At 57.1% G+C, this 27,101-nt stretch overlaps 12 protein-coding genes across 12 annotated transcripts, besides 11 other annotated features; all 12 read right to left on the bottom strand.

Annotated features, from left to right (window-relative positions):
• Positions 1-97: 97 nt before the first annotated feature.
• TraAM80_01288 (uncharacterized protein) lies at positions 98-3,046 on the bottom strand (the record flags this gene model as incomplete). The annotated part of the gene is made up of 1 exon (XM_029378340.1): positions 98-3,046. The coding sequence occupies one exon, from the start codon at positions 3,044-3,046 to the stop codon at positions 98-100; it is 2,949 nt and encodes a 982-aa protein (XP_029241852.1).
• Positions 3,047-3,282: 236 nt separating this feature from the next.
• Positions 3,283-3,312: a microsatellite.
• A 521-nt stretch (positions 3,313-3,833) lies between these two features.
• Positions 3,834-7,496, bottom strand: TraAM80_01287 (putative AAA family ATPase; the record flags this gene model as incomplete). Its single annotated transcript, XM_029378339.1, has 1 exon — positions 3,834-7,496. One exon carries the CDS (start codon positions 7,494-7,496, stop codon positions 3,834-3,836), a length of 3,663 nt encoding a protein of 1,220 aa, XP_029241851.1.
• Positions 7,497-7,694: 198 nt separating this feature from the next.
• Positions 7,695-7,716: a microsatellite.
• Positions 7,717-7,798: 82 nt separating this feature from the next.
• Positions 7,799-8,584, bottom strand: TraAM80_01286 (uncharacterized protein; the record flags this gene model as incomplete). The annotated part of the gene is made up of 1 exon (XM_029378338.1): positions 7,799-8,584. The coding sequence occupies one exon, from the start codon at positions 8,582-8,584 to the stop codon at positions 7,799-7,801; it is 786 nt and encodes a 261-aa protein (XP_029241850.1).
• Positions 8,585-8,852: 268 nt separating this feature from the next.
• Positions 8,853-14,753, bottom strand: TraAM80_01285 (putative nonsense mRNA reducing factor 1; the record flags this gene model as incomplete). Its single annotated transcript, XM_029378337.1, has 1 exon — positions 8,853-14,753. One exon carries the CDS (start codon positions 14,751-14,753, stop codon positions 8,853-8,855), a length of 5,901 nt encoding a protein of 1,966 aa, XP_029241849.1.
• Positions 14,754-14,988: 235 nt separating this feature from the next.
• Positions 14,989-15,019: a microsatellite.
• Positions 15,020-15,108: 89 nt separating this feature from the next.
• Positions 15,109-15,137: a sequence feature (GA-rich).
• A 94-nt stretch (positions 15,138-15,231) lies between these two features.
• Positions 15,232-15,267: a microsatellite.
• A 26-nt stretch (positions 15,268-15,293) lies between these two features.
• TraAM80_01284 (dual specificity phosphatase 12) lies at positions 15,294-15,794 on the bottom strand (the record flags this gene model as incomplete). The annotated part of the gene is made up of 1 exon (XM_029378336.1): positions 15,294-15,794. The coding sequence occupies one exon, from the start codon at positions 15,792-15,794 to the stop codon at positions 15,294-15,296; it is 501 nt and encodes a 166-aa protein (XP_029241848.1).
• Positions 15,795-16,035: 241 nt separating this feature from the next.
• On the bottom strand, positions 16,036-18,162 carry TraAM80_01283 (uncharacterized protein; the record flags this gene model as incomplete). The annotated part of the gene is made up of 1 exon (XM_029378335.1): positions 16,036-18,162. One exon carries the CDS (start codon positions 18,160-18,162, stop codon positions 16,036-16,038), a length of 2,127 nt encoding a protein of 708 aa, XP_029241847.1.
• A 199-nt stretch (positions 18,163-18,361) lies between these two features.
• Positions 18,362-18,387: a microsatellite.
• A 283-nt stretch (positions 18,388-18,670) lies between these two features.
• Positions 18,671-18,687: a microsatellite.
• Positions 18,688-18,740: 53 nt separating this feature from the next.
• Positions 18,741-18,778: a microsatellite.
• Positions 18,779-19,161: 383 nt separating this feature from the next.
• Positions 19,162-20,829, bottom strand: TraAM80_01282 (amino acid aldolase; the record flags this gene model as incomplete). The annotated part of the gene is made up of 1 exon (XM_029378334.1): positions 19,162-20,829. The coding sequence occupies one exon, from the start codon at positions 20,827-20,829 to the stop codon at positions 19,162-19,164; it is 1,668 nt and encodes a 555-aa protein (XP_029241846.1).
• A 464-nt stretch (positions 20,830-21,293) lies between these two features.
• Positions 21,294-22,151, bottom strand: TraAM80_01281 (uncharacterized protein; the record flags this gene model as incomplete). Its single annotated transcript, XM_029378333.1, has 1 exon — positions 21,294-22,151. One exon carries the CDS (start codon positions 22,149-22,151, stop codon positions 21,294-21,296), a length of 858 nt encoding a protein of 285 aa, XP_029241845.1.
• A 433-nt stretch (positions 22,152-22,584) lies between these two features.
• Positions 22,585-23,562, bottom strand: TraAM80_01280 (uncharacterized protein; the record flags this gene model as incomplete). Its single annotated transcript, XM_029378332.1, has 1 exon — positions 22,585-23,562. One exon carries the CDS (start codon positions 23,560-23,562, stop codon positions 22,585-22,587), a length of 978 nt encoding a protein of 325 aa, XP_029241844.1.
• A 231-nt stretch (positions 23,563-23,793) lies between these two features.
• TraAM80_01279 (uncharacterized protein) lies at positions 23,794-24,204 on the bottom strand (the record flags this gene model as incomplete). The annotated part of the gene is made up of 1 exon (XM_029378331.1): positions 23,794-24,204. The coding sequence occupies one exon, from the start codon at positions 24,202-24,204 to the stop codon at positions 23,794-23,796; it is 411 nt and encodes a 136-aa protein (XP_029241843.1).
• Positions 24,205-24,582: 378 nt separating this feature from the next.
• Positions 24,583-24,603: a microsatellite.
• A 137-nt stretch (positions 24,604-24,740) lies between these two features.
• On the bottom strand, positions 24,741-25,787 carry TraAM80_01278 (mitochondrial carrier protein; the record flags this gene model as incomplete). Its single annotated transcript, XM_029378330.1, has 1 exon — positions 24,741-25,787. One exon carries the CDS (start codon positions 25,785-25,787, stop codon positions 24,741-24,743), a length of 1,047 nt encoding a protein of 348 aa, XP_029241842.1.
• An 11-nt stretch (positions 25,788-25,798) lies between these two features.
• Positions 25,799-25,830: a microsatellite.
• Positions 25,831-25,954: 124 nt separating this feature from the next.
• On the bottom strand, positions 25,955-26,857 carry TraAM80_01277 (uncharacterized protein; the record flags this gene model as incomplete). The annotated part of the gene is made up of 1 exon (XM_029378329.1): positions 25,955-26,857. One exon carries the CDS (start codon positions 26,855-26,857, stop codon positions 25,955-25,957), a length of 903 nt encoding a protein of 300 aa, XP_029241841.1.
• Positions 26,858-26,864: 7 nt separating this feature from the next.
• Positions 26,865-26,887: a microsatellite.
• Positions 26,888-27,101: the final 214 nt, after the last annotated feature.

Raw genomic sequence — 27,101 nt, 5'->3', positions numbered from 1 at the left:
GAGAGAGAGAGAGAGACAAACTGCCGCTACCAACAAATCCTTTCGACGCTAACACCAGGTCCACCCCCACCAGTGCCATCAGCGACAATAGGAACGATTACCCCCACCCCCACCTAGGGAAGACACCTGCCACCCGGAAGGCCACGTCACCTTCCACCACGCGGGTTCCTGCTGGCCGCAAGACAAAGATGGTCTCTGACGTCAGTCCAAACGGATCATCCACCACCTCAGCCTCCGCCCTACCTACGAGAGGAAATGATGCTGTGGCAAAAATGGGACGCGCCTCAGCCTCATTGTAAGCCTTACCAAGACGCCAAACGGATGCCTCACTCGGGGCCAGAGGGACCTCGTTAAACCACAACGTACGACGACCCCGATGAGCGATGTGTAGCCACCTCTGCAGGTGCTGCCGACTGTTAAGGATCTGCTCTACGGCGTCACTGGTCGGCGTGGATGCTCTTTCAAGCCACTGCAGAGGATCAGCCACGACACGGTCATCGTCCAACTCGTACACGGGCGGTGGCACCAAGGCGCAGCGCAAAACGGATGTTTTCACCTCGTCGCGAGTGCCCTGCAGCACGCATGGGACCTCCACCACCACGCCATCCTGCGGGCGCACGATTCGAGTAACATCAAAGCGATAACACTTTTGGCGCAGTGTAAACACTACGAGGTCGCCACGCTCCACGGGTGCAATGAGGGGCATAGCACTCTCCACCACCCCATAAAGACCCCCAGCAAGCTCAAGGCTTCGATGGACGTCCACACCGTGCGGCAATCGCACCCACAGCGGATGCATCATCGCCGTCGTCTTTGACGTGGGCGAGACTGCGGAGTCAGTGAGGTTCACCAGCGCAAACACCGGCCTCCGTTGCTTGTCGATGGCAATCGTCGCCGACGACCCACCCCCGCCCCCGCCACTGACGCCTGCGCTTTCAGCAAATGGCAAAAACAAAAACGTGTTGTCCGACGCCATGTGTGCCGTTGTCGTCTTCATTAGGGACGACGAGTCCGCCGAGGGGAGTGCCCTGAAGCGCAGAAGAGACTCCATCTCTCCCTCGCGCCCCGTGTGGGTCGTAAGGAGCTGCTCGCACATCCGACGTGCTGTCTGGCAGTAACGCCTTTGATGCAGAGCGGCTTCGCCTGTCGGAAGCTTCGCCGCGAGGATATCCGTGACTTTGCGTGCAAGTAGGTCCCGCAGCGTGGTGCGGGCAAGAGGGTTGTGTGGGTCAAACTCAAGCGCGGCAAGGGTGGTGCGCATGACGCCGTCGTGTGATCGCCTGTACGGCGCCTCCCCCGCCTTATCGACGGCCAATTTCTGCACCTTTTCACTCCAAAGTCGCCAAGCGGCGATCGCGAGGGCGTCAGCGGCGGCAGTGGCGCAAAGAGCATCACGAACGCGTTCGTGCAGCGTGCCCACCACCCCGTCCAGCACGCTGCCGGGGTCAAGCAGCAGCGCCACCACTTCCTTGTCCGTCGGCTCCTTGTCTTTCCACTGGTGCCGTGAGGCCCCGCAAAGAAGCAACTGACGAAGCACGGACACATTTCCCCCCCGCACAGCGCAAGATAAGATTTCATCATCGACCTGCAGCGCAGTGCAGCGGATGGCCTTCGCGGTTGTCTTCGGAGCTGCCGCCGTGTCCGTAGGCACCTCCAACACCTGCGCTGGCCCAAAGTCGACACGCACGCGCTTTTCTTCACACGCCACGGGGCTTGTAACGCTCGGCGGCAACCGGGCGTCGCGGTACACCGCCACCCACGCCGTGAGGAGCAGCCGCACACAAAACTCATAGCCCTTTGCACACACCCAATGCAGTAATGTTACTCCGCCTGTCGCGTAATGCGGCGCCGTCATGGTGAGAGCTACGAAGGCGGCCATGACACCTGCCGCATGCGACATCTCACGCAGTGCCACGAGTGAGTCATACAACCCAGCATCACCACGTCCCTCTAGCGACAGCGATGATGATGCTTGGGAAGCAACATCGCCGTCTTCCTTTTCATGGCAAGCCTCTTCAAGCGCTCCGTGTCTATGGCTTTTATACTGCCTTTTGCCGGCAGGTGTTGCCTGCATGGCGGCGGTGCGGACGTCCATCTCGAACACTACCTCATCCTGAATGAGGAGGCAGCACTGAATCAAAATAAAGGCAAAGAGGCTAATGACGTCTCCGTCCACCTGAACGGCTGTGGGACTCCCCTGCTGATGCACCGTCGCAAACAGCGTCGGATGCGTCCCGGAGTATACCCACTGCTCGACAGAGAGACGCAAGGTTTGCACGGCGCCATTCCAAACGGCATTGCGGCATACCGCCATGGCATGCGTCCACAACAGCCGTCGGGTGTCGACGTCAAGGACGAGAATCAGCTCATGACTGGCGTCTGTTGAGGGGTCATCAGTCAAACTGGAGGACTTCCTTATCCCGCGGTCAGAGGACACCTCGGCAACGCGGTAGACGGCGTAGAACTCAAGGAGGGACCACATGGCGTCGGTCCCGGAGACATGTTCAATGCTTGCTGCGTAGCAAAGTGGACACCGCCCCACCTGTGCGACACATACATGACCGTCCCCAGCGTGCAGCAGCATTTGAATGCTCCAAACGACTTCTGCAAGACGCTCGATAGCTGCCACGAGAGACGGCTGCCGCCAAAGCTCGTGGATGGGAGGAAATACGACGGAGGACCGCAGTTTGCTCTGATACGCCGCAGCACTGTGTGGTTGTGGGGCTCCAACTGTGGCGTCGGTGAACGCTGACACGCTAACGACGCTCGTGTCAGCCGTTGTGGGAGCGCCACGGACACCTCCGAGGCGCTTGCGGGTGAGTGCTGTGGCAAAGTACCTGACAAAGTTGAAGAAGAGGCCCGCAACCTCCACTTTGTCCTCTGCGTTTGCGACCGGGTGGTCACATGTCTTGTCCCCGCAACACCACATAAGTGAGGCATCCAGCAGACTGCAAATGACCTCGCTCGCGCGGACCGGATTCTCCCATGGCTCCTGCACAAGAAGACGTTTAACGGAAGCCAAACACCCACTGTCGCTTATAGTCATTCGTGCAGAGCTGCTCCCTTCTAGACAAGTATAAATAAATATAAACACAATACACGAGCACGAAAAGTACTTCCTTCCCTCTCCCTTTTGACCACCCCCTCCACACCTCTTTTTAGCTTTGCTCCCGCGGTGGCGACTCTATTTCCTTTCCGCCACCTCCACGCACTCCCACACCTCTTTTTCACTCACCGTCTTAGTCTACCACGCTTGACAAATGCCGGATACGTGCGCGGGCACCTCCGCCTCTCTTCCTCCTCCTCCTCTTCGGCTACGTCTGCGGGTGAAGAGGGCGTCATGCGGAACAGAGGGAAAAAACGAAAGAAAAGAAGTGGGATTTATGTCACATCACAGAGCCAAAACACGGCGGCTGTGGCGGCGGCAAACAAACAAACAAAAAAAACAGCGACAACACGGTGAGCAGCAGTAAGAGGGATTAGAACCATTAACGTTAAAAAAAAAAGTCATGTTTTTTTTAAAAAAAAAATTACTTCGGCGGGGGGATAATTCAGTCGTCACACAAACACATGCATTCACGCACCTCACACCTCACCTGCTCTCTCTGTTTCGCTCATCACATTTCGTGTGCGCCGTCCATCACACTTTACAGATCCCCTCCCCCTTCTTATTCGGCACCTGTAGCTTGGTCTTTCGTTCTTTCCCTTTTTTCCTCTCTGTCTTTCTCTTCTTCGCCATCTCCCCATCTACCCACCCACTGGCGTAGCGAGACGCCCATCTTTTGGTCCACCGCCCGCTTTATTTATCCTCCGTTGCGCTTTCATCCTTGCAATTAGGCGAACATTAAGCTATGCGGGTGACAGTCCTTCTCCTTGACTCGCATGCTCTCCAGCTCGTCACGAAGCATCTGCATTGTCAGTCGCCGTTCCTCGTTGCTCAGCATGGCCACTCTGCAGCAGGCGCCAAACGCCGCCGCGTGGATGGCCTTCGCCGACACAGGCGCCTTACTGAGCTCGTCAAGGTCAATGTCGTCGGCAACGGGCATCCGCTCTGGCAACGCGTGCTGCCAAAGTTCGCGTCGGAGCCGCTGCGTTGGCATGCGAAAAGGGATTTCCTGCTGGAATATCAGCGGCGTCGCACGTACGTCAATGGTTGACATTCCCGCCGTTCCCGTCGTCGCGATGAAGAGCACCGGGCGTGGGTAGCGCATGGCGTGGTAGTGGATAAGCTTCGCCACATGCAGGCTCTGCTCCGAGTGGTTGAACAGCACCTGAGCCTCATCAAAGACGATGATGGCGCCGAGTTTACGTCCCTCGGCGAACACTTCATGCACCTTCAGGCCCGCAACTAGCATCAGTTCGGCAACGTTGCAGAGGCGTATCGTTGCAGCACATTCGTACGCGATGCCCTCCGCGGCGAGGCTCTTTCCAGTTCCACTGGGACCGTAGAAGAGGTACAGCGCCCCCTGATCCACGCAGGCGTCCTCACTGAATCCCCACTGTGAAAAGAGTGTGCTACGGCTCTTAGAATACCGTGCGACGGCATCGAGTTGCTGCCGCGTTTGCCGCTCCACCACGAGATCGGCAAGCGACCGTTTCGGCGTAATGTACGACTCCGTGGAGGCGCCTGGTGGCTTCTCCGCGGCGAGAAAAAACCCACGCAGCTGCAGTCGTGCGCCCTCCTCAAGGTCGCGCATGCACAGCGTGGGTGTCACCGTCCTCTCCCGCGCGACCGCCTTGCTGAGGGCGGCCAGTGTCGCGTTGCGGATGAGGCCGCCCGAAAGTTCGTAATTGAGCGCCAGGGTAGGGATAGAGACGTCCTCGTGGAGTACAAGATTGCGTGGAAGGTGGGCGCGCCAAATTTGTTCCCGCATGTGCTGATCAGGGAGGCGGAACTCCACCATGAGTGAGATGCGGCGATTCATCGCCTCGTCAATCAGCTGCGCCTTGTTGGTCGCCAGCACAATGAGACCGTCGTACTTCTCGAACTCAGCGAGGATGGATGTGACGAGCGGGTTGGCCTCACGGGACTCGAAGATTGCCTCGCACTCGTCAAAGAACACCATCGCGTCGTTTAACTTCGCCTCACGGAAAATGAAGCGCAGCATCTCTGGCGCCTTGGCATCACTTTTAAACTGCAGAAGGTTGACAAGAAGAATACGCTTTTTGAGCTCGTGGGCGACCGCATTTGCCAGCATCGTCTTGCCGGTACCGCTAGGGCCGTAGAAGAGGAACACCAGCCCACTCGTGCTCGTGCCGAGTCCCTCGTCAAACCCACAGACACGCTTGCACTGCTCAAACAGGCTGTAGTGCTGAATCATCGTAACCACCATCTCTGTGGTGCACTTTGGAAGCACAACGTTCTCCATGGGCACCACCGGCATGTACAGCTGGGACCCCGGCACCATCTCTGCCGTCTCCGTCTCCGTGCCCATGAGGTAGTCGACAATCTTGCGATCAATGTCGACTACGTAGTCCATAAGGTCAGTGTTAAAGCAGGTGCGGCCATTGCCGCCGTCCAGCGAGAGGGACAACACGCTGTTCGCGAGAAGCGGTCCCGACTGATAAAACGACTTGCGGGCTGCCACTCGCTCCTTAAGCGTCTCACAAAGAACGAAGAGAATGTAGCCAACTGTCAGCACCCGTTGCCCCTCCCGCATAACGTAGCGGCCGTTAACAGCTATAAGTATGTCATGCGACACGACGTTTCCAACGAGCAACAACATAATACGCTTTTCAAGGTCAGAGAGCTGCAGTCGCTGCGACAGCGCCTCAATACGTGGAAGAAATTTTCCAGCCTTCAGCGTTGCCTCGGTGCGGGAGCGGTGAATCGCCGTGGCCACGCGCACTCTACCCCGAAGTTCCCGAATCATCGCCTCCACCTTCGTCTTTGGTGTAAACATCGCATCCTCCTCATCTTTTATGTCACTCTCCGCCCCACGAAGGCGCACAACATTGGAGAGCAGCTTGAAGGACTCGTCCATGTACTCAATATCATTTACATACGGCGCATGGAGCACGGACCCTGCCACAACACAGGAATTCAATGAGGCGACGCTGCAGTTGCGTCCACTTACCCCACTGCCCTGCTGCAGTTGTTGGAGATTCAGCGGTAACGTCTGCAGTCGCTCGGTCAGGGCCGTCTCGATGGCGTTCTCGTCGTCGCCTTGCAGCGGGGCCGCGTCAACGCCAAGCGCCTCCAGATTGGGTGTGCTTCCACCACTGCTACAGTGCGACGCCTCCTCTTCGCCGTCCTCTGCGTCCGTGTGGTGCAATGCCTCCGTCTTGTCGACGGCCGTTGCACTGACTGTTGCCAGCGCCCCCGTTGCGGTGGTGGTGGTTATTGGTGTCGTCGCGGCATCCGCGCGCTCCGCCATGAGAACCTCCGCCAAAGCTGTTTTCTCTAGCCGAATCAACTGTTCCTCCGATAGACTGTCACCCGCGAGCGCCGCAATAACCTCCTGCGGCATCGCCAGCCTGCAGTCCATAAAGCTGTTCTTGAACTTGATGTCGGACGTCAGCATGCCCTGCTTCACGTGCTCGCGGTAGTCGGCAAGGAAGTGCATCAGCTGAAATGAGCTCAGGTTGTTGTGAAGCGCGAGGGCAGCGGGAATCAGGGAGCCGCTACCGCCGCAGTGCAGCGGCCACGCCGAGCCGCAGTGGCACACGAGCACGTACGTCAGCGTCTCCAGCTCGTGCTGCTCAAGCTGCAGTTTTTGTGCCACGCGAACCACACGGGGTGAGATTCGCATCTTCTGCAGTCGGGTGGCAATGTGTTGGGTGTAGAGGTCGATCGCCGCCATTTGGCAGGGGCGACAGTGCAGGAAGACGTCCAACTTTGCCTTCGTTATCAGCTGAAGCAGCTGCGCGCTGTCATTGCGGAAACTGGAGTTAAAGAAGGCTGACTCCCTCCACACGTACCGGCTCTCGTGCGCTGCGATGAACTCACTGTCGTCAGCGAAAGGTGGAAGTTGCGCCTCCGCAATGCTGCGGAGTTTCTCAAGCAACTTTGACTCACTCTCCTCCCGGGGGGGCGAAGCCTCTGGACGGCGTCGCTTCACCTCACCTCCGTAGGTCTGCTCCCCCGGTAGCAGTGACACGCGGCGAAGGTAACTGCTGACGGTGGCAGGAAACACAAAAGACCGCAGCAACTCACACCGTTTGTGTGAGACAGCCTCAGTGGGACCCTGCTGTTCCTGCGGTGAGTGCTGTGTAACGACCTTTGCCCCCTTCCCGTTCAATGCGCCGTGGCCAGTCGGATTCCCACTATGCGTGGCTTGGGCGCCATCGTCACCATCATCGCCAGGGGCAGTGTCCGGTGTGGACGCCACGAGAGCGATGTAGTGCCGCAGCAGCGGCTCAAAAAGGTCCAGCTGATGTTCCATGGCCGTCCACGCCTCTTCCCCCCCGCTTGAGCCCTTGTTGCTGATGGCAACGGCATCCGCGTGCGGCACCGTGGCAGTTGGACTGCGGTGGCGGCGTTCTCGTTTCGTCATGCGGAGGGACTGTCGCTTAACCACACGTCTCCGCAGTGTGTGTGTGTGAGAGAGAGAGAGACGCACACGGGCAATGTACAGAGACGGACCTCCTTAACACGTTCTTTCTCTTTGTGCAGCAACGATAGCAAGAGAGAGGAAGGTGAACGCGCATGTGAGGATGGGAGGGAAATACACATCCACAGTCACATACGCATCAAAAAAAAAAAAAAAAAAAAAAGGTAGGGGGAGGAGAGAAAGAGAGGGAGGGGTAGCGACAGGAATCAGATGATCACCTGCCAACTGAGGAGAGGAACGTGTGCTCATTTCGGACAGTCAACGTCCGTGTGTCCAGTGATCCCACACCTTGAACACGCCGCTGCCGCCAACACCAAATCATCACCTTCAACATCGTGCCGCCAACGGCTGCCTCCTCCAGCGCCTGTCGCTGTTTTAGCCGCCGCCGCCCCCTCCTGTGCTGCTCCCGCATCCAAAGATTCCTCCCGCTGCAGACGTTCTCGCACGTACGCCTCTGCCATATGCCGCAGCAAAACGGGATCCGCCTCCGTGCCCGCCCCATGGCTGAGCGGTGCGGTGGGAAAATCGAAGCGTCCAACAAGCGGCTCCACACCAAAGCTGCAGACAACTCGCGCCAGCGCCAGCTGCGCGTCGTACGTCATCTCATCCCAGCGGATCGGTAGCTGTGGCTCCCGCTCTTGGTCTTGCTGTTGTTGGCTCCAGCGGAACAGTTTTCGAACGTACACCAAAACAACCCCCACGTCCTCGGGCGCCAGGGTCTTGGCGGTGTACACGAACCTCCACCTAGACGCCGCGCGGTCGAACTCAATGGATGCAACGCCGACCAGCAACTCGCCGTCCTTGACGGGCCGCTGCAGGTACTTCCCGAGCGTGCGCGTGGCAGCAGCGTGGCACGCCCACCAGTCGTCGTCGACACCCTCAACGTCATTGGAGGCCGTCAGCTTCCCACGTGCCTCACGGAAGAAACTGCGAAAGAAGACGCAGTACGCCGAGAGAATCTCTACAGTTGATTCAAACCGCTGCCCACGCACCACCACCTGCACCCGCTCTGCCTGACTTGCGGAGACCATTGACTTTCCTTTGGAAACTCACAGGCACAAAAAAAAACAAAAACGAGGGGAGGACGGGATGACGATGGCGTCGGCAGCAACAACACATTGCAAGCCGCAAGGCAAGCGGACACCACAAAACAAGAAGAATATATAAACGTGAAACGTCCTGGTTACTCCATTCACACATTTTTTTTTTTTTCCACACCCACCGGGACGCCGCACAAACTTCACCTTCCATCACCGGATAACTTCCGCAATCAGCTCTTGCTTCTGCTTCCCTTGAGTTCTATGGCTGCTGCTCCCCACACGACTGCAGGAGCAGCTCACTCAGCAGATGCAGGTTTTTGTTGCTGCTGAACATCGCGGCAGCGGCGTTGTTGCCAGTTGACTTCTGCTGCGCCACTCCCGCCACGTACTGCACCAGCTCAGCGAGAACGAGGGGATCGTCATCCGACTTTGGCGGCGGCGGTGTGGCTTCGTGAATGACGTCGTCGTCTTCTTCGGCGGCGGCACCGCCGTCCCCCGCGCCTCCAGACTCAGATGGCGGCTGTGCCTCTTGTTTCTGTTGCTGCTTCGCCAACGCGGCGGCGGCGGCAGCACGAAACGTCTGTGCGTGCCCAAACACCACGCAGAACTCCTTGGCGCGGGTGAGTGAAACGTTGATGCGGTGCCAGTCTTCCAAGAAGCCCAGAGTCGCAGTGACGTCGAAGCGAGATGCGGCATGCGGGGCGCGGACGCAGCTGATGAAGATGATGTCCTTTTCCTTCCCCTGAAAGCTATCCACAGTCGCCACCTGCAGGTCGCTGCAGCGTTCCTCGCGAGAAAGCCGCCTCAGAATTGCCTCCTTCTGCGCCTGGTAGAAGGTGATAATCCCAGTCCGGCGGGCAAACTCCTTAGGAGCGATGTGCAGCATCGCGCGGAAGCGACGCATCTGCAGCACTACGGCGTCCGCTTCCTGGCTGTTCATCAGCGAGCGTCCCCTGCCCCACTCCATACGTCCATCCTGCACATCTACAAACACCAACCGCGGCACCTTCTCCACGTCGGTCGATAGAGGCAGTGCCTGCGGAGTCGCGCTGCGTTGCCGCGTCATTACACTGGCGTGTGTGAGAAGTTTCCTGCCATAGAAGTAGCGATTCGGAAACGCACAGATGTCAGGGTGCATACGGTACTGCACACGCAACAAGTAGGAGCGGTGACCCTGCTGCAACAGGCGTTGGAGCAAACTACGCTTCAGTCCACGCGCAGCAGCAGCCTGACAGAGGACAGTAGGCTGCAGCTGTTTGGAGTCGCCGACGAGCACCGCCTGCTTCTTTGCAAGCATCAACGCCTGCAGCACATCAGGTTCAGTGCCCTGGGAGGCCTCATCCACAATCACCACATCAAATAAAAAGTCAGCGCGCTGCAGCTGACTCAACGACCCCAGCGTGGAACAAACCACGTGAGCCCCGTAGAGCACCTGATCACGTACCTGTTGGCGACGACCATTCGCCAGCACATCAGCTTCGCCAGTACGCCCCACGCGCTCCGTCACCGCAGGGCACGATGTGTTGAAGACATCCGCCAATATCCCCACGCAGTCGTCAAGAAAGAGAGGCGGTGAGGCCGCCAACACTGCAGGATCAACATTGTCACGTACACCGACGCGAACGAGCTGCGCATCCCCAAGTTGCGGCACACGCGTTGTAAGACTTCGCAACCGCAGCAGCACCTCGTCCACGGCGCAGTTGGACGGGGCGCACACAAGCACCCGACGGGCCGTCTTCGGCAGATACTGCAACAGGTTGAGCGTGAGAATCGCAATCGTTTGCGTTTTACCCGTCCCTGGCGGTCCCTCAATAAGAAACAAAACTGGTGATGTTGGAAGAAGTGAGGCCGATAGAGGCACCTTAAGCGCAGCCGCCGCCCAACCTGGGGCAACGGCGAAGAGAACTGCCACAATGGCGCGTTTCTGCCAATCATTAAGGCAATGGTGCAGCAGAAGCGCAAGAGAAACTTCGCCCCAGCGCTCGCTCAGCACGAGTTCCCGCTCAATAGCACGATGATACAAACAACTGACTCTGGCCTCCAACTTCGGTTCCAGCAGTGTGCGGGCGAAGTTCTTTCGCTGAATGCCATAAATTGCATTTACTGCAGCGAGTGATGGATTAAGTGAGGCGAGGCGCTTAATGTAGAAGTGCGCCTGCGACAAAACAAACACTCGTAGTGCATGCAAAAAGTTTATCGACATGGTGCCATTGCTGTCGCCACCACTATTACTACCGCCAGCGACACTGTCAGCGGAGGAGGAGTAAGACGAAGACGCCGTCGTCGATGACGTGAACACCGTAAGTGCCGCCGTGCGCTGCCCCGGTGACAGTGAAGTCACAAGACACAGTTTTGGGACACACCCAAGCACATGCCAGGCCTCCGGTATACCGCGTCCATCGGCTTCGTTGAAGAGTTGCGGCAGGGATGCAGCGATGTGAGGCAGTGGCAACAGGAGAAGCGCGACATCGCCCTCCGAGAGCCCCGCGCTCAGCGACGCCACAGAAGTCGCACCAGGCACCACCTTCAGCATCACACGAAGCTGCAGGCAGATGAAGTCCGGCGGGCTAAGCGCAACATCACCTGCGCACACCACCGGCATTGCGTTGTCGGTGATCCACGATGATGGCGTAGGCAGGCCGCCGCCTCCACCACTGGGAGGATTGATCGCCTGGGCCCGCACTGTTGACGCCGTCGTCGCTGAGCGGTCACCTCCCCGCCGGTTTACGACCTCCCGCGTGCGACAAAAGTCCATTACTTCATCAAACCGTTGGTGTAACTCATAGCGCAATTCAAGCGCAATGTGCGGGAGAAAAGACGCCACGTAAAGGTCCCCAGCCGCGTTGTTGGTAGAAGCAAACTGCTGCGGAATGACAGGCACATCGACGGCTAGACAATATCGCCCATGACCAATGATGTCATCTGTTAGCGGGGGACGACGCGAGACGTCGGTGCTGCCAGCAATGCGACGAAGGACCTCCACGGTCTTGTTGATAGTCTCGACACGAATGAACTCGTTTACACGTCTCTCCCCGAGCTCCTGCAGATGCCGTTGAAGTGCTGTAGGTGGAGAAGACGCTGCCGCTGCCGCTGGCTGTTGGGAGACACTCATGATGGCACCAACGTTCTTCGCCGCCTGCAAGAGTGGCCCATGTTTTTGCTGCAACGTCCCGCCGCTGCCGGGGTCAATTTGCGCAATCATTATCGAAGACATATCGTCACGCGGGCGTTTCACTGCAGCTTTCAGCGTGACGGCACACTGGACGCTGCTGCTGCTGTTTATTGGCTGCTCACGCCCACAATCCAGCTCCCTCCGACGCTGTTCTCTGTTCGCACGACACTGCACCTCCTCCTGCCTTGCCCGTTTGCGGTCCTCCTCCTCCAACAACTTCATCTGCTTCTCCTCAAATTCGTACTGCTGGAAGCGACGGTTCTGTTCCGCCACGCTGTCGTCAATGCCTTGTTGTGCAGAGCGGAGAATCTCCGCTAACCAGGGCGGAGCGTATTTCGTCAGCATCTCCTTTGCCTCCGCCGGCAGCCCCTGTAGCACGCCCACAAAGGCGTTCAAAAGGGCCGACTTGAAGGACCGATCGGACGAGGACCGCGTTAGCGGTGGTGACGTTGCAGCCACATGCAGGAGAGCACGGACAAATATAACTGACGAATACCGGGAACACCTCTGCAGAAGCACGAGCAGCAAGTGCTGTGCACACTGACGCAACGACTGCAGACTGTGAGAAGAGATTGCCTCATTCTCGGTGGCGGGGGCGACAACAGCAGCAGTGGCGGCGGTGGGGTTTACGAGACGCATATCCACGGGTGCAGCTCCAGTGAGAGAAGGAAGTTGCGTGACAACGAGGTCCAGCAGCTGATCACCTAGAGGCGTTTCCAACACGCATACATCGGCCAAAAGCGCACATAACCACCACGATGTTGCAAGAATATCCGGCGATAAGTTGCTCCAATTGCAGCTGCACATCACTGTCACCCACGTCGCCCCACTGGCCCGGACGACAGCGTCAACCTTCGCGTCATGGAGCTTCAGCTTGCTCTCCTGGAGCACGGGGTCATGTAAAATCACCTGTAGCAGCCAATTCGCTGCGTCGGCGCGGAACGTGTTGTGCACGACAGAACTAAAGCAACGAAGAAAGATGGCGGAAATCGCCTCCCCCAGACGACGCGTCACGGTGTCGGTGGAGAGCATCAAGACGTGTGCCAGACGAGGAATGGATGAGCCGGAGGAAAGAAGCCGCGAGGCAACCACCGAAGACTTGTTTCCCTGACAGGGACTGTAGTTGACCTCACCGTCGCCGTAGCCATAGTAGGTATTACTGTTATTATCACACGTATGGCTCACGCCGCGGCTAGTTCCAGTGCTGATGTTGCCTCCCGCCATCATCGCCTCCTCCCACTGTTGGCGCATTTCCTTCATAGACCCCCGCACGGTGTTGGTGAGGCGTTCCATGCACTTGCTTACTACCCAAGCCAAAGGCTGCGGTCCGTCCTTGAGTGGCTTGAGGAATAGCCAGGCGCATGCTGACGACTTCTCCATGGTGACATCCAGCACCTCGAGCACCCGCAGCAACAGCAACGGCGAACACGATGAGGCTGAGGCTGCCTTGTCACTATGCCAAATAATGGTCCGCTGCAGTAACTCGGGGAGCATCTCCCACGCGGGCCGAAGACATTCCCCGGGATTTGACGCCCCGCCGCTGCCAAACAAGACTAAATCTGTAAGCAAAAAGTGCCGTAAAACCATCAGGGCGATGTACGGCTCTTGGGAGCGCATGGATATGGCGGCCATCAACGTCAAACAGTCTTTTTGGATGAACCTCAGAAACTCATGGTAGTAGCATGAGGTCGCCAGCTCAGGGAGTGTGTCAGCGAGCGTTGTCAGCAGAGATCGGAGGGCGTGCACGGCAACTTCCATTGTGTGAAATGTGGCATCACTTGGCGCACCTCCTGTCGCCCCACGCAGCGCCGTCTGCATGTTGAGCTGCACGGATGCATTGCGCATCAGGAACCGCAGCAACCAACCCGCCGACTTCGCAGGAGGAGAACGTAACGCTCCATTGACAGGCAATTTTGTTCTGGCAGTCGTTGGCGGCGGCGGGTCGATGTGCGACGCCACGCACCATAACTCCCGCATGCGCCTCGCGCACCACAACGCACCCTCGCGCGATGCCGTCGCAGCACGCTTGGCGTTGTCAAGAAGACAATGCACGAGTACCTTCACTAGCGCCCGCTGTGTGTCACTAGCGAGGGAAGCAGGCTGCAGCGTCGTGTTGACTCCTAGCTGGGCGTTCAGCACTACGGCCAACTCATTCGTCACAGATGTCGTCGGCGTACTCTTTGCGGGCCCCGTGGAGATTAGCCAGTCCAGCAACATGCTTCCGCCGAGCAGGAGAACCGTCGCCGACGACACCCCACCGAAGAGAGACGAAATTTTTTCACCTGCTGCGGCTGCAGCCTGCAGTATGGCACGTTCAAGCTCTGCGAGCTTCGCGTCTAATGCGGTGAGAACGGCAAGCAGACTGCAGCATCCATCAGCCACGAGACGCTTCGTCCCCTCCTCCTGCAAATCCAGCGGGGCGCAGGTGACATGTTTGATTGTACACAGCAACTGCATCCCCAAGAGCCACACGTCGTTTGCCGCGGCCGGCGCCTCTGCGGAGGACGATGCCGCGAGGTTCACCAGCCGCAAGAGTGTCTCGCGCGACCAAATGCTAACTGCATCATTCGGGTGGAAAATCAACAGAACGAGGGGCCCGCGGTACTGCGTACTGCGGGCCACCGCGAGAAGCTTCTCTGCAGTCGCTGGTTGCCGCACGGAAGAGACACGATGGCTGCGGGAACCGCTCGCGCATCCGTCAGACATCACATGTTTCACGGCGTCCCGCACTACCACCGGGCACGCGGCGCGCGCCTCACCCCGCGCGATCCCCGCCGAAATCTGCTCCACTAACGCGGGCAGCTGCTCACTTTTGAGGGTGCGCAGCAACTGCACCTCCTCCTCCCCCGTGCCGAGCGTCACGAGGCGGTGGTGCACCTGCCCAGTTGTGGTGAGTGGTGTGGCGTCGGTCCATTCCAGCAAAAAACGGACATACGCAACCACCTCACTACCCACGAGGCACGGAAGGGCATCTTGCGCGCCCTGCATTTGTTCTGTTGACCTCGTTTGCCTTCGTCGTTATCCCGGCCTACCCGTGGACAAAAAGAGAAAGCAGCAGGCGGCGAAGGCTGGAACACAAACACACGCAGCCGAGTCGAAAAAAAAAGTAAAATAAAAACTTCTGTGTATGTGTGGGCTACTGTGTGTGCTCTGCCCACATGCATGTCACCCCATTTGCAGGGAATATTGTGTGACAGTGAGTATGGAAAAGAGAAAGCCAGAGAACAAAAACAAAATAATAATAATAATAATAACTTTGAGGAAAAAGTATAAGGACGCCAACAACAACAACAACCGCAAGATGAAGCCCGGCAAGTGCCTCGAAGGGCTCTGGGCAACAGCGCCACCCCCCCCCTCTCCCCTCTCCCCTCCTAAAGCTCTGCCTGCATAGGCGCCTATGACCTGCAGTTTCGTCTCGTTCATGTGCTGTACCTCGCAAAGGAGGACCGAACACACACACACACAAAGGGAGATAAATAGAGAGTGAGAGAGAGAGAGAGAGGTCTCGGAACTTCTCTCTCTGTGCGATTACGCAGCTGGCATTTTGTCCACTACGCGACTGTGAATCTTGAACGCCGGCGCCACCCATGCACCGCAAGAGCACTGCGAGCCCACCCACGACTGTGTTCCAATTTTTGTATGGCAGCTGCGATTGAGGCAGTAGATGGTGTCTGGCATGACATCGGCCCCGCCACTCACCCGATGCACCTCACGGCTCTCCTCCGCTACCCACGGTGAGGCGTCCGGGTCAAGGAAATAGCTTGTGCACACCTCGCCCTCCCGCGCCGCGTAAGCTTCTCGCTGCTGCTGCTGAGAGGTGGGGCCTCCACCACGCTGTTTGAAACCCTTGTTGCCACAGCTGCCAGGCTCTGCGTTGTGCGGCACAATCTCGTGTTGCCGGAACAAAACGCATCGGCACTTGCGGCAGGCGTAGACGTACGATTCGGGTGCGGGTGTCGACGAGACCACGGCGTCGTGGGCGTTCATGTCAGTTGACTGCTGCAGCGCCTCCTGCCGCGGTAGTTCCATCCTTGCGTTTGCGTGAATTTGCTTCACTTCAGTGGGAGGGCAGGAGAGTCAGGGTGGTGGAAGGGGCAGAAATAAAAGAAGCTGCAGGGAGCCGCTCGCACCCCTGTCCCCCCACGAGACGCAGCACCTGCGCCAGTGGGAGGCAACATCAAATAAAAACAATAACAATAAAATGCAAACAAACTCTCACGCACACACACACAGAGAGCGACGCAACGATGCAGCAGCCGCGTTAAATGCTTTACGACGCTTGTCCTCCCTTCTCGGGATTCTCCACACTTCCCACCTTCTGCTCATACTGCGCAATAAACGCCAACAGCTCCTCAGTGATTCTCGCAAGCTTCTCTATGACGCCCTTCGCCACTTCCGTGATGTGCAAGGTCGGCTTTGCGCTTGTTGTTGTTGTTGCTGCTGCCGTCGCCACAGCCGAGTGCGTGGGTGTGGCGCAGGCAAGCCCCATGAGTTGTGGAAAGTGCTGCAGGAAACGGACAAGGTAGCAGAGGTGCACGTCATCCAGCCAGCAGGACACACCGCCAGGAGATGGGGCATCAGGGGCGGCGCTGGCTAACGGGGCAGCCGCGTTATCTTTGACGAGCCTCCAAACTGCCTTCGCGGCGCTCCACTCGTAGCAGTCTGCCTTCTCCTGATCGTACACAAGCGTGTGGAGAAAAAGATGCTCAAACTGCTGCTCAATAAGGGCAATACAGTCTGTGTAGAGCTGCTCCTCCTGCCGCGGGTACTCAAACGGAGTGACGAAGTCCTGCCGTTCCCGCTGCGATTGGTAAAAATCCTCCACAGACGCAGCAAAGGCACGAAGAACGGCGCGGCAGCTAAGTGCAGGGCCAAAAGTTTGCTGGGCGGAAGTATGCTGCGTCTCTTTCTTCCGGTCAAATTCCCCTGCTCCTTCTTCTTCCTCTGCATTATTATTACCATTATCATCTTTATTGCCCCCCGTGTCACCGCCCTCACCAGCGAGAGCAGATGAGCGGATAAGCCGTGCCCGTAGCGTCCCGCGGTGAAGGTGATCCGAGACCAGCCGTCGACGCAGTGCATCTGGAGTTGCAAACACCGGCTGCAGTGCGGTTGGCACAACCATTGGTGTGGTGTACTTCACAACCGTCACCGCCGAGGCACGTGGCGGGGGACTCACAACCGCCGCCACCGCTTCCTTCTTTGCATGCATTGCCGTTGATGCAACCACAGCCGCGGCCGCAGTGGGGCGTGTACCTTCTGTTTTCCGCTCGTCGTCTTGGCTGCTACTGTAACATAGCTGCTGGGATTGCGATAACGGGGAGAGCAACTGCTGCGGCCTCTGCAACGACTGCTGGTCTGCTTCATTAACGTACGCATCAACCCCGGACTTGGTGCCTTTGAGTGCGGGAGCGTGACGAAGGACAAATTCGTCAATCTTCTTGTGAGCAAAAGAATGAAAAGACTTCGCGAGTTTCACCCACGCCTGCGCGTTGGCGTTGAATCGAAGGCAGTTGGAGACCATCAGCTCCACATCATTCCGCAGCAGCGTCATAGACTGGGCAACTGTGCTGCCAAAGACCGACGAAGTGGACGCCTCAGCTGCCGACAGTTGTCTGCGCTTGAACTGCGGCGACGGCGGCTGCTCTGGATTTGCTGCGCACTGTGGCATCCCAAGGTAGTAGCCACTTGCTGCACGCTCCCTGGCAAGGGCAAGGTTCATCTTCACCGGGCACACCTCCTCGTACGACTGCTTCAGCTCCGGGTATGCTGTTGCCACATCCACCGCAAAGGCGCCTTTGTCCTCGCGGCGGTTCAGCGACTCCACTAGCTTAACAACCTCCGCGCTGGTCACCGGGCTGCTTCCGCCACCAGCAGGGGTGGGGTGGCTTCTTTTGCTGCCCCTGGACTGCTGCGATTGCTGGGGACTGCTGTCACCCGACGTATTTTTTGACTCCTCACGCTGTCGTTTCCCGCGCGTTGTCTCGCCCGCGGCAGTGGCAGTAGATAGGCGAAAAGACGACACCCGACGTCCGCCCGTCTTCTTTGCGACGTACGCGTCTATCTGCTCCTTCGCGAACGCTTCAAAACGGTTGGCGATGTCGGCCAGGGCCCCCTCCGTGCCGTTGAAGCGGTGGCAGTTGTTCACCATCAACTCAACGTCGTCTCGCAGCGCTGTAAGCTTCACGTCGTAGCTGTACACGTCACTGGCGGCCTTCTCCGCGGCGGTGGCGAGGTCGCAGCGCCGCGGACACACCCGCGTGTACTCCTCGGCGAGGTGTGGGTACACGAGCAGGACGTCTTTTGAGAAGAGGCCCTCGTCCTGCGGCCGGTCGAGGGACCGCACCAGCGCGACGATTTCGTCAGCAGGGTAAAACTTCTGCCGCCTCTCTTCCATGTGCGTCCCCTTCCCGTGGTGTTAAAGACGTGTGTATATCTGTGTGAAGGTAATGTGCGGGTACACGGCTGTATTGTCGCAAACTATGTTTGCTCTGCCTCCGTTCTCACCCAAGAAAGCCGTGGACGACAGCCTCTCCGCAGGCCCCACACCGCAAGAGGAAATCCCAGGCGGAGGCGCATGCGCCGGCCGTCCAGCAGGTGGCGGTGGCGGTGGTGGTGGTGGATAAGGGGAAAAAGAAGAAAGGAGAAAAAAATCCGGAGGGAAGTCATGCTTGTGCTGGTGAGGTCCGACGGAGGCTCTTCATTCACGCGCACAACAAGCATATGCACACAACGCACGATGCACGGAACCGGCTAAAAGGAGGGAAAAAGGGCAAGCGTGCAGAGCAAAGACGGGGCCACACCCCTTCCACTACGCCTCACCGCCTCCCCCACGCACCGTCACTAAGGTGGATGCACGGGAAGATACCCCCAAAAAACGCAAGAATGCCGTCAAGTGCCGTTGAATATATATATATATATACTCCACTCCCTTCCCTCTTCCCCCACCCCTTCCCACCTCTTCTATCATCCCAACTCTCCCACCCCCTTCTCTCTCTCTCTCTCTCTCTCTCACCCCGCCTCCCTGACGCACACGCGCACCGTTCATAAGGCAAAAGTAGACATCTTCAAATAATTTGGTAATAACAAAAAACAAAAACACTGCCTCTCCCTCCCCATTGCATGTGTTATGAATGTTACACTGCGGATACATATATAGATGTGTATACATGTACGCGTGCATGTTGATGTATCTTCTGCTCCCTCCATCCACGCCCTCCTCTCAATTCTCCTTCACTGGCACAGCCCCACCTCATTGCTCCACACAGAAATACAAACGCGAGGGCTTCACACCATAAACAAGCTAGATAGATAGTTGGGTAAAGAGGCAGAGACATAGATGGTTCTGGGCGAAAACCAACGACACCTCCCCTGCTCATCAACGGTCTCTAGGTTATCAAGCCCATATATTCCATCCCTCCCCTCTGTAGGTGCGCATGGACGCCGACACTTCACCCTCCTCCGTAATAAGCAGAAGAGAGTCCACAAGTTCAAGCAGTGTACTGCTATACTTGGGACGAAACACGACGGGGTCGCCGATACCAATAAAATATTCTGCTGACGTGCCATCTGACAGCATCACGCCCATTTCAAGGTCTTCGTCCACGTGGGTGCCATGACATTGCGTGGAGCGCAACTGTGGCGGATACACTGCGACGGCACCAAAGAGGCTGTGCCCAAATCCACTGCAGATGAGCACACGTTTCGGCCTCACCCGAGTTACTGCCAGTGCAAAGTACAACGACGGCTTAAAGATGGAGTTGGCATAGCGGTCCATATGGTGCCCGCACAGCAAGCCCGCCGCGACGCACACCTCGGCAAGGGTTTCATCTTGTGCAGCGTAGGCAAGCGACGCACTGCTTCCACCACTGGTAAGAAATTCATCAGGCGGCGGCCGCTTCTTGTACCCCAACTGCTCAAGCATTGAGCAACGGCGCAGTTGAATTTGCTTTGCTGCATGCCGCTTGTACCACCGCAGGGGTGGGTATCGCATGCACCATCGCGCCGGGATGAAACAACTGGTGGTATGTGAGGGCGTAGGAGCCATATCCGTACCCGACAGCAGCCCATCTTCGTGTGTCCACAACCCGCGAATAACGAATTGAATCCCAACTGGCAGCTTCTCGCTTGACACCTTCGCGTTGAATTCCTTCACCATGTCGCATAGTTGCGACACATGGCAAGAGCCGCGCAGTGGCTGGGACCCCTTGCCGCATGGAGATGGACTCCACGGAGCGTCATCCGACAGATTCCCACGGAGCATCAAATCAAATTGTAGCGATTCCACCGCGCTGTCAAATCCCAGGCGGGTGTACCCGCCATTAAAGATCCACTCCTTGGCGGCGTTCCAGAGTAATTCTAACTGCGCCACTGCATCCACCACCACCAGACAACGCAACTTAGAGGTGGCGTTAAGAGTCATGGCCTCGACGTAGTTGGCGGCGCTCACCGCGTCCACGACGGGTTCTCCTAGCAACAAGGAGGGGAAGGTACCGCGCCGCGCCCACAGGAGCGCTTCTGCGGCGTTAGAGATAAGCAAACCCGACACAAGAAGCCTTCCAGGGGCGATGATATCGTAGTCTGAGCACGGGTGGGAAAACCTCTCCATCAGCGCTGCAGCACGCTCCAGCAGCTCCGGGCAGTGGACGCCTTTGGTGGACAATCGTATTTGTTTCTTGCTTTCAAGCAGCAGTGAGACCACTGCGTGCACATTCGACTCAAAGGCCGCGTTGTCCACAAAGGCGACGGGACAGGAGAGAGACCCAGACAATGCCCCCGTCTCCGCTGACCAGCCCGCTGAGGTGGAAAACTTCGCTGCCGCCCCTGGCTGCACCGCCACGGGTTTGTCGGCGTCCTTCGCCGTCCGCTTATCGGGACTGTGACTGCAATTCCTCGCGAGCCCATTCCTTTTCAGCGAGGCGTGAAAGCGACGCACGGCTTTAGGGATAATAATGCGGGCACGGGATATGCACCAAGCGGCACGATACTCGCTGAGTGCGTAGGCGGAATACGCCGCGGACAGAAAGGCAATCACCAAAAAAGAGACTCGTCCAAAAAGGCCCATTCCCGTAGCACCAGACCGCTCCCCACTTCTTCTTCCTCCACTTGTTTGTATTTCCACACAAACCCACCGTCGTTCCGTCTCACTCGCTCACTCGCCTTCGCCCCCGTCCACACCACTGATAGCGTGACTGCTTCCCTTTTCTGTCAATTTACAGTCCCACCCGTGTTTCACTTTTGTTATTCCTCTCTCTGTTTGTCTCCCTGCTATTGCAAGGACAAAAAAACTCCCCACACACTTTCTACGCTTGTTGGAGAACACGACGAGGGGGAAAAGACACAAGAAGAAGATGCGAAGCATCCCACCGAGAGAGAAAAAAAAACTGCACCAAATGTGTATGCAGAGAAGATAGCGGGAACTAAAGGTAATGGCATAAACACCTACCTTTTTTCGCCCGCCCGACCGTATGTATATGTATGCACCTCCAGCCCCCTGCACTGTTACCCATAATTGCAATGGGCCTCTCCTCACGCCGATGCAACAAGTTGGCGGAGTCGCTGATACTCTTCCTTAGAAAGAACCAAAGCACCATCGCCACGATGCACCTTCGCCTTTGCTGGGCGGGCGGAAATTGTGCCCTGAGGTTGCCTGTTTCCCACAGTGGTGGTGCCGCTGTTTGTTGCCCATGTGCGAGGTGTCATCGTCGTCACGGTCGCAGTTGCTGAGACTGTTGTATTGCGAGTCATTATCGACGAGGAGGACGAGTGAGGTCGGTCCCGCGGCGCGGTCTTCAGCCAATCCGCGACAGGGTTTGAAGCTGGAGCCCCACTGACGCTTGATCGCAGCGTTGCTGCGGAGGAAGAGCGGATCAGTAGCGACGGTTGCCGCGTCGCGATGTTGGTACCGTCCACAGATGATTTTATGGCCGTTCTGTGCGTAGCTGCACGGTACTTGCACCAGCCAGGCCGCCGTGAGATGTCGTCGCCGTTCCACTTGGTGCTGAGGACCTTCAGCGGCCTCTCAAAGTACGTGATGGGTGTGGGCGTGCCGTCCGTCACGGTACTTTTAGTTGCAGTGCCACCAGCTGGCGGCTTGTCATGAGCAACGGTGCCGGTGCTGCTGCGGCTCTGTATTTTTGTGTTTTGCAGTGCTTGAAACTCGCCCTGAATGAGCCGCTGCACCAGCGACACATCGCCCTCGTACACCTGCCCGCTACGGCCAATAGACAAGGCGGCGCTCGGCACGCTTCCCGAGAGCGGAAAGTCTCGAACAAAGCTGCGGCAGCGGCGCTCAAACGACTGCTCGTAGAGAGCCGCGGCTTCCCGCCGACGCGCCGCACGCAAACGCTCTGCCGCCGTGGGTGGCGTCGTTTCTTTTCTCTGCATTGCAGTTCAACAATACGTGGAAAACAGACCACGTGTCGTCTTCTATACAGTGACGCGGTAGGGCGTCTTCTATGCGAGTCTCTGCCGGGTGTTCTGCGTGCCGCACAACCAACGCAAAGAAGAGAGTGGAGAGAGATACATGTATACATGCGCAAAGAGTCCATCAAGTGGTGACACCAATAAGCGGGTGCCTTCAGTAACGCAAATAAGGGCCAACACAACGGAAGAAGTAATAAAATACGATAATCAGAGTGCTCTGCAGTGCGAGGCAACTAAACATAAGACAACATAGAGGCATCATGAGGAAAGGAAAGGGAGACAAATAGAAATAAAAATAAATAAATCAAAAGCGACATGGGTGCTCCCCCCACCCTCACTCTCATACACAAACGGAGTCACAGAGAAAGGGCGCCAGAAAGAGGGGAAAAGGGAATCATTGGGACACAGTGCTGCTATCGCCAGTCTCGCTGACACTTGGTTGTTTGCCGCCGCAGTAAAGCACCGTCCACGAGCTGAAGGCACCAGGGGGTGGAAGCGACACGCTGGCTTCGGCCGCAAGTGCCCCAAGCGAGGGCGGCGTTGTGGACAAGAAGTTCTCACGCGGATCGACATGTGCTGTTCGCACGCCACCGCTCCGCAGCTCCTTTTCCCCCTCCAATAAGAGTTCCCGTGTAGTTCCCGGCACGTTTTCTATCGGTGGTCGGAGAGACTCGACCACCGGTCGCCGTCCAAGCACAAAAGGTTCTGTTACTGTGAAACGATAGCCCCATTTGTCACCACTTACGCGGCCTCGTTCCTCCCTCATGCAGGCTAGCTCCCTAGCGCGCGCCTGCCGCTGCAAAAACTGCTCCACACCTGGCGCCTCCAAAACGGCACAGCCAGACGTATTTTCTGGGTGCCCTTGTATCGTTGGGCTAAACGTGCATTGCGAGTAATCCTCCGCGTGCAGCACACGCTGCTCCTCTATTTTTTGCTCCCGGCGAAGCTGCCAGAGAGCAGTGCGCTCCTGCACCCCCAAGATGTACCCTCCGCGGACGCTCTTGTGGGAGTCGCCCCTTTTCACAGAGCTCCTGACGGCCCCAGGGATGCGTGAGTTGGTGCTCAATTGTCGGTTTGGGGAGGGCCGAGTGGCGTTGCCCACCGACGGCGGCCGCGCCGCTGGCGACGTCAACTCCGCCTTCATGTCTTCTCCCGCTTGTCTGCAACTCCGCTCCTCTTCCCCTGCGTGTGGTGTGGCGCTCTCCCTTCTTATCACAGCGTCGTCTGGCGTGCTGTACTCTGAGCCAGCGGCGTTATCAGGACATCCGCCGGTGAAGTGCATCCGCCCTTGCTGCCGCTGAATCCACGCGGCGTTGACGAGAAGCTTCTCACGCTGCCGCACTAGCAGTTCATCCTCCGGAAGTGCCTCCATCGTTTACCTGCATGCACACCCACACAATCACAGTGTGTGTGGGAAAAAAGCAAGAAAGAACAAACGAAAAAAAAATACAATGAATACAAACAACACCACAACTTCCCCACCGATCCTAATGGATAGAAAGAGTGTGGGTGAGTGTGTGTGAATGTCATAACGCACTCCCCCCTCCCCCCTCCACACACACCTCTTTTTTCCTCGTGTCATTTCCCGTTGGTTCCTCTAAAGTCAGAACGGTGGTCGATAGTGTGCGCCACTGCCTCGCCGGGAAGTGGTGGTCGCACCTCCACCGTCACCCGTTGGGTGACGCATCGCATCCATCGCGGCGTCAATGCGAGGCACCCGTGCCGTGTGCCGGTACGCCTCTCCCAGTAACGACTGGGTACTGCGGCGTTTCCGCCATGGCAGAGATGAGGCCGCAGCACCTCCGACGGTGGAGCTTGCAATGAGCACATATAAATGACTCCATACGCCTTCGCCACAACTGAATGCATTCGTAGAGGGCTTGTGCGCACACTGTCGACACGCCACGTACTTCCGCTGTACCCAAAGGCAGCTGCAGGCGCTTCCGTGCAGCTTACCAACGGCTACCCAACGCTGATGCTGCTGCTGCCGTCGGTCATCTGCCACTTCTGGCATGAATTGACTCCTGAGCGCCGAGGGGGACGCAACGGCCAGCTTCACGCCCTGCTCATACGCCTTAAGGGCCGTCGGGTAGTCGCCCCGTGTGACGTACTCATTCCCCCTCACTCGCTGCGCTTCCACTGTTCCATCCTACAATTCTTCCCTTTGATCCCCACCACCCTCCCCACACACGCACGCAGACACGTCATGCATGTACTTATTTCTCCGTATGACCCACAACCAACATAAAAAAGGTTAAGCACAGCAAAAAAAAATATAGGAGTCGAAGAAACAGAGAACCGAAAAAGCGAGGAAAAACAATAACGGTGGACCAATAGACAGTCACGCCGCTGCACGCGATTATCATCATCGCGGTGAATTGCGTCAGCGACCAAAAAAAAAAAAAAAAACAAACTGCCGTCACGTTAAGCAGAAAGGACGTGCATGCATGAGAGGGCACTCAAACGGGCCACCAAGCTAGCAACGCCCGCTCTCTCATCTTGCTCCGAAGATTTTCCATTTATGGCACGTCTTTTTTTGTTATTGTTTTATTAAAACCACCGCACCTTTCCGCCCGCATCCTCCGCTGCACGTGTTTTTCTGTGCAGCAGCAGCAAATCTGTCCTGCTCTTCATCAGTTCGTACGCCACCATTGCCGCACCATTCACTGGACCCGCCCTCACGAGCGAGGCCCCCAGCCCGCGGTACATGGCGGTCCTTTGCTGCCTGAAGATGGCCATCACGTGCACAAAGCCAACGTTGCGGGCCTGCACGATTGTCTTGATGGTGTCAAGCGGATACAGCAGAGTCCACGTGAACATGGAGGATATACTGCCTGCAAGAAACGCTAACTGGCCCTTGGAAAGCTCGCCGGAGCTTCCTATTATGACTGGTGCAGAAGAACCCCGCTTCAGTCGCGCGGACGTCTTGTCGAATTTATCCAGCCATCGCTTCATTGCATCGTATAAGCCCAAGTAGCAGCTGGCAAAAAATACATCCTTCACGACGTGGTAGCGAAAACCGCGATAATATCCACGAAAACCTTCGCTGCGGTAAATGTCAAGCGTACACGTCCAGGCATTTCTCGTCACGCTGTGGGTGAGAAACTGGGTCTGAATCTTTATGACATGCATCGGGCAACCAATGAGGGTCCCTAAGCCACCTGCAACTGCCCCAGAAAGAAACGATGAAGCCCGCACCCATGCAAACGCGTGAGAAAAAACACTTTTGCCGCACGAAGAGGAAGCTTCCGCAGGCAAGCCGTGATGGCCGTCCGACTCTCGAAGTGCGTCCCACACAGCGAACTGTAAACTACGCTTCGTTGCAGATATCATTAAGGGTGGGGTGACGCCGCGGTACAAACTCCGCACCCCCTCCTCACGAGCCATGTTCCACATGGTGACTAGAAAGGAGCTGCTCGCCCGCGGGCCTAATGCCTGCATGCGTGTCTTGGCGGTGTCAAGCGGATGCCCCAGTGTGACTGTTGCAAAGCCATGCGCCGCCCCAGGGAGGAAGGCAAAAATCACATCTACATCCATTAACTCCCTAGCTGCTGCCCTAATTGGAAGAAGACAAGTGACCAGAATACATGGCAGCATAAACGAAGGATAAAAAAAAAAAAAAATCAAAAAAGAAAAAAAAGATCAACACCGAGCAAACTCCATTCCTGCCAGGCCATGTACACCAAAAAGGCAACTGCACACACAGAGAGACAAATACATACAATAGGGAGAGAGAAAGAGACACAGAGGCAACTGACTCTTCCTTATAGCGTGATCTTGAATGGCCTCACATCCCACTGATTGTGCTCTACTTTACATCCAGGGCAGACAATAGGCAGCACCAACCCGTCCTTGTCACGAACCAGCGGAACAAGCTCACCGTAGGGGTCAATGCGTAGGAGCTGTCTGTTGCATTTGCTACAGTAATACGCCATACGATGCCCGCGAGGTTTTGGATCAGGTAGCGCGGGCACATACCCCACAGCGTCTTTTGGCACCTTACAACAGATATCCTGGAAAATGGGAGGGATATCTGGTGTGGCTCCCGCAACACCTGTTGCTCTTGTGGTGTGGGCAGGCCGGATGTCCTTCATCTCCGTCCCTGCATTGCCTGTCGTACGGGCGTAATTATTCGAGAGTTTGGAGCGAATATTCGCGTGATCGCCGTATTCGTCAAACGGCACCGCCTGTTCCCAGCTGGTGTGCTCTAGTAGGCATCGTGGGCAGGTCATTGGCAGCACCTGGCCAAAGGATGACACGGAGAGTGGCAGCGGTCTGCCATCCTGGTCCATGGCAAGGACGTGGTAGCCGCACATGCCGCACTTCCACGAGATTTTCGTCCGTTTGCGTGGGGCTCCATGGAAAACGCCTTCACTCTTTGCACAGCGCTGGAAGGCTGCAGCCTCGAGACTCTCCACAGGCAACCCCTGTCCTTCGTCACTTGCTTCCTTCCCCCTCGTTGCCTGCTCCTCATCCTCTTCCTTCACGGGCACCTTTTGCGCGGCAGACTCCGGTGTTTCTGCAGCTGTTCCATCCTCTTTCTGAAAAGACGCTCTTGAAGTCGCTGCGGTGTTGCTCCCCACATCACCCAGGGGATTCGTTTTGAATTGCACCCCGGCGTCATTTGGACCCTGCGGTGCCGACTCATTCGCCACGCCTACTTTCATGTATGTCGAGAGAGAGAGAGAGGGCGAGAGGGTCAGATAATGTACCTACTGCACCTATATGTGTGGAGGTGGGCACCTCACCCTCGTGCGCCTCACTGGCACACCTGTGTTGTTGTTCTTCAGTTACAGACGTCCGTCACTCACACACAGCCTTCTTGTTTTCTTCTTGTTGTTCTGCCTTGGTCGTCAGAGAGTGGGAGGAAGCAACAAAGAAGGCCGCCGCGGAAAAGCATCACGCAGAATG

The sequence above is a fragment of the Trypanosoma rangeli genome, assembly GCF_003719475.1.
Source record: "Trypanosoma rangeli strain AM80 chromosome Unknown Tra_15.4_contig_00025, whole genome shotgun sequence".
In the NCBI taxonomy this organism is placed as follows: Eukaryota; Euglenozoa; class Kinetoplastea; order Trypanosomatida; family Trypanosomatidae; genus Trypanosoma; species Trypanosoma rangeli.
Note: the sequence above shows the minus strand (reverse complement) of the source record. Positions and strands in the feature narration are given on the sequence as shown.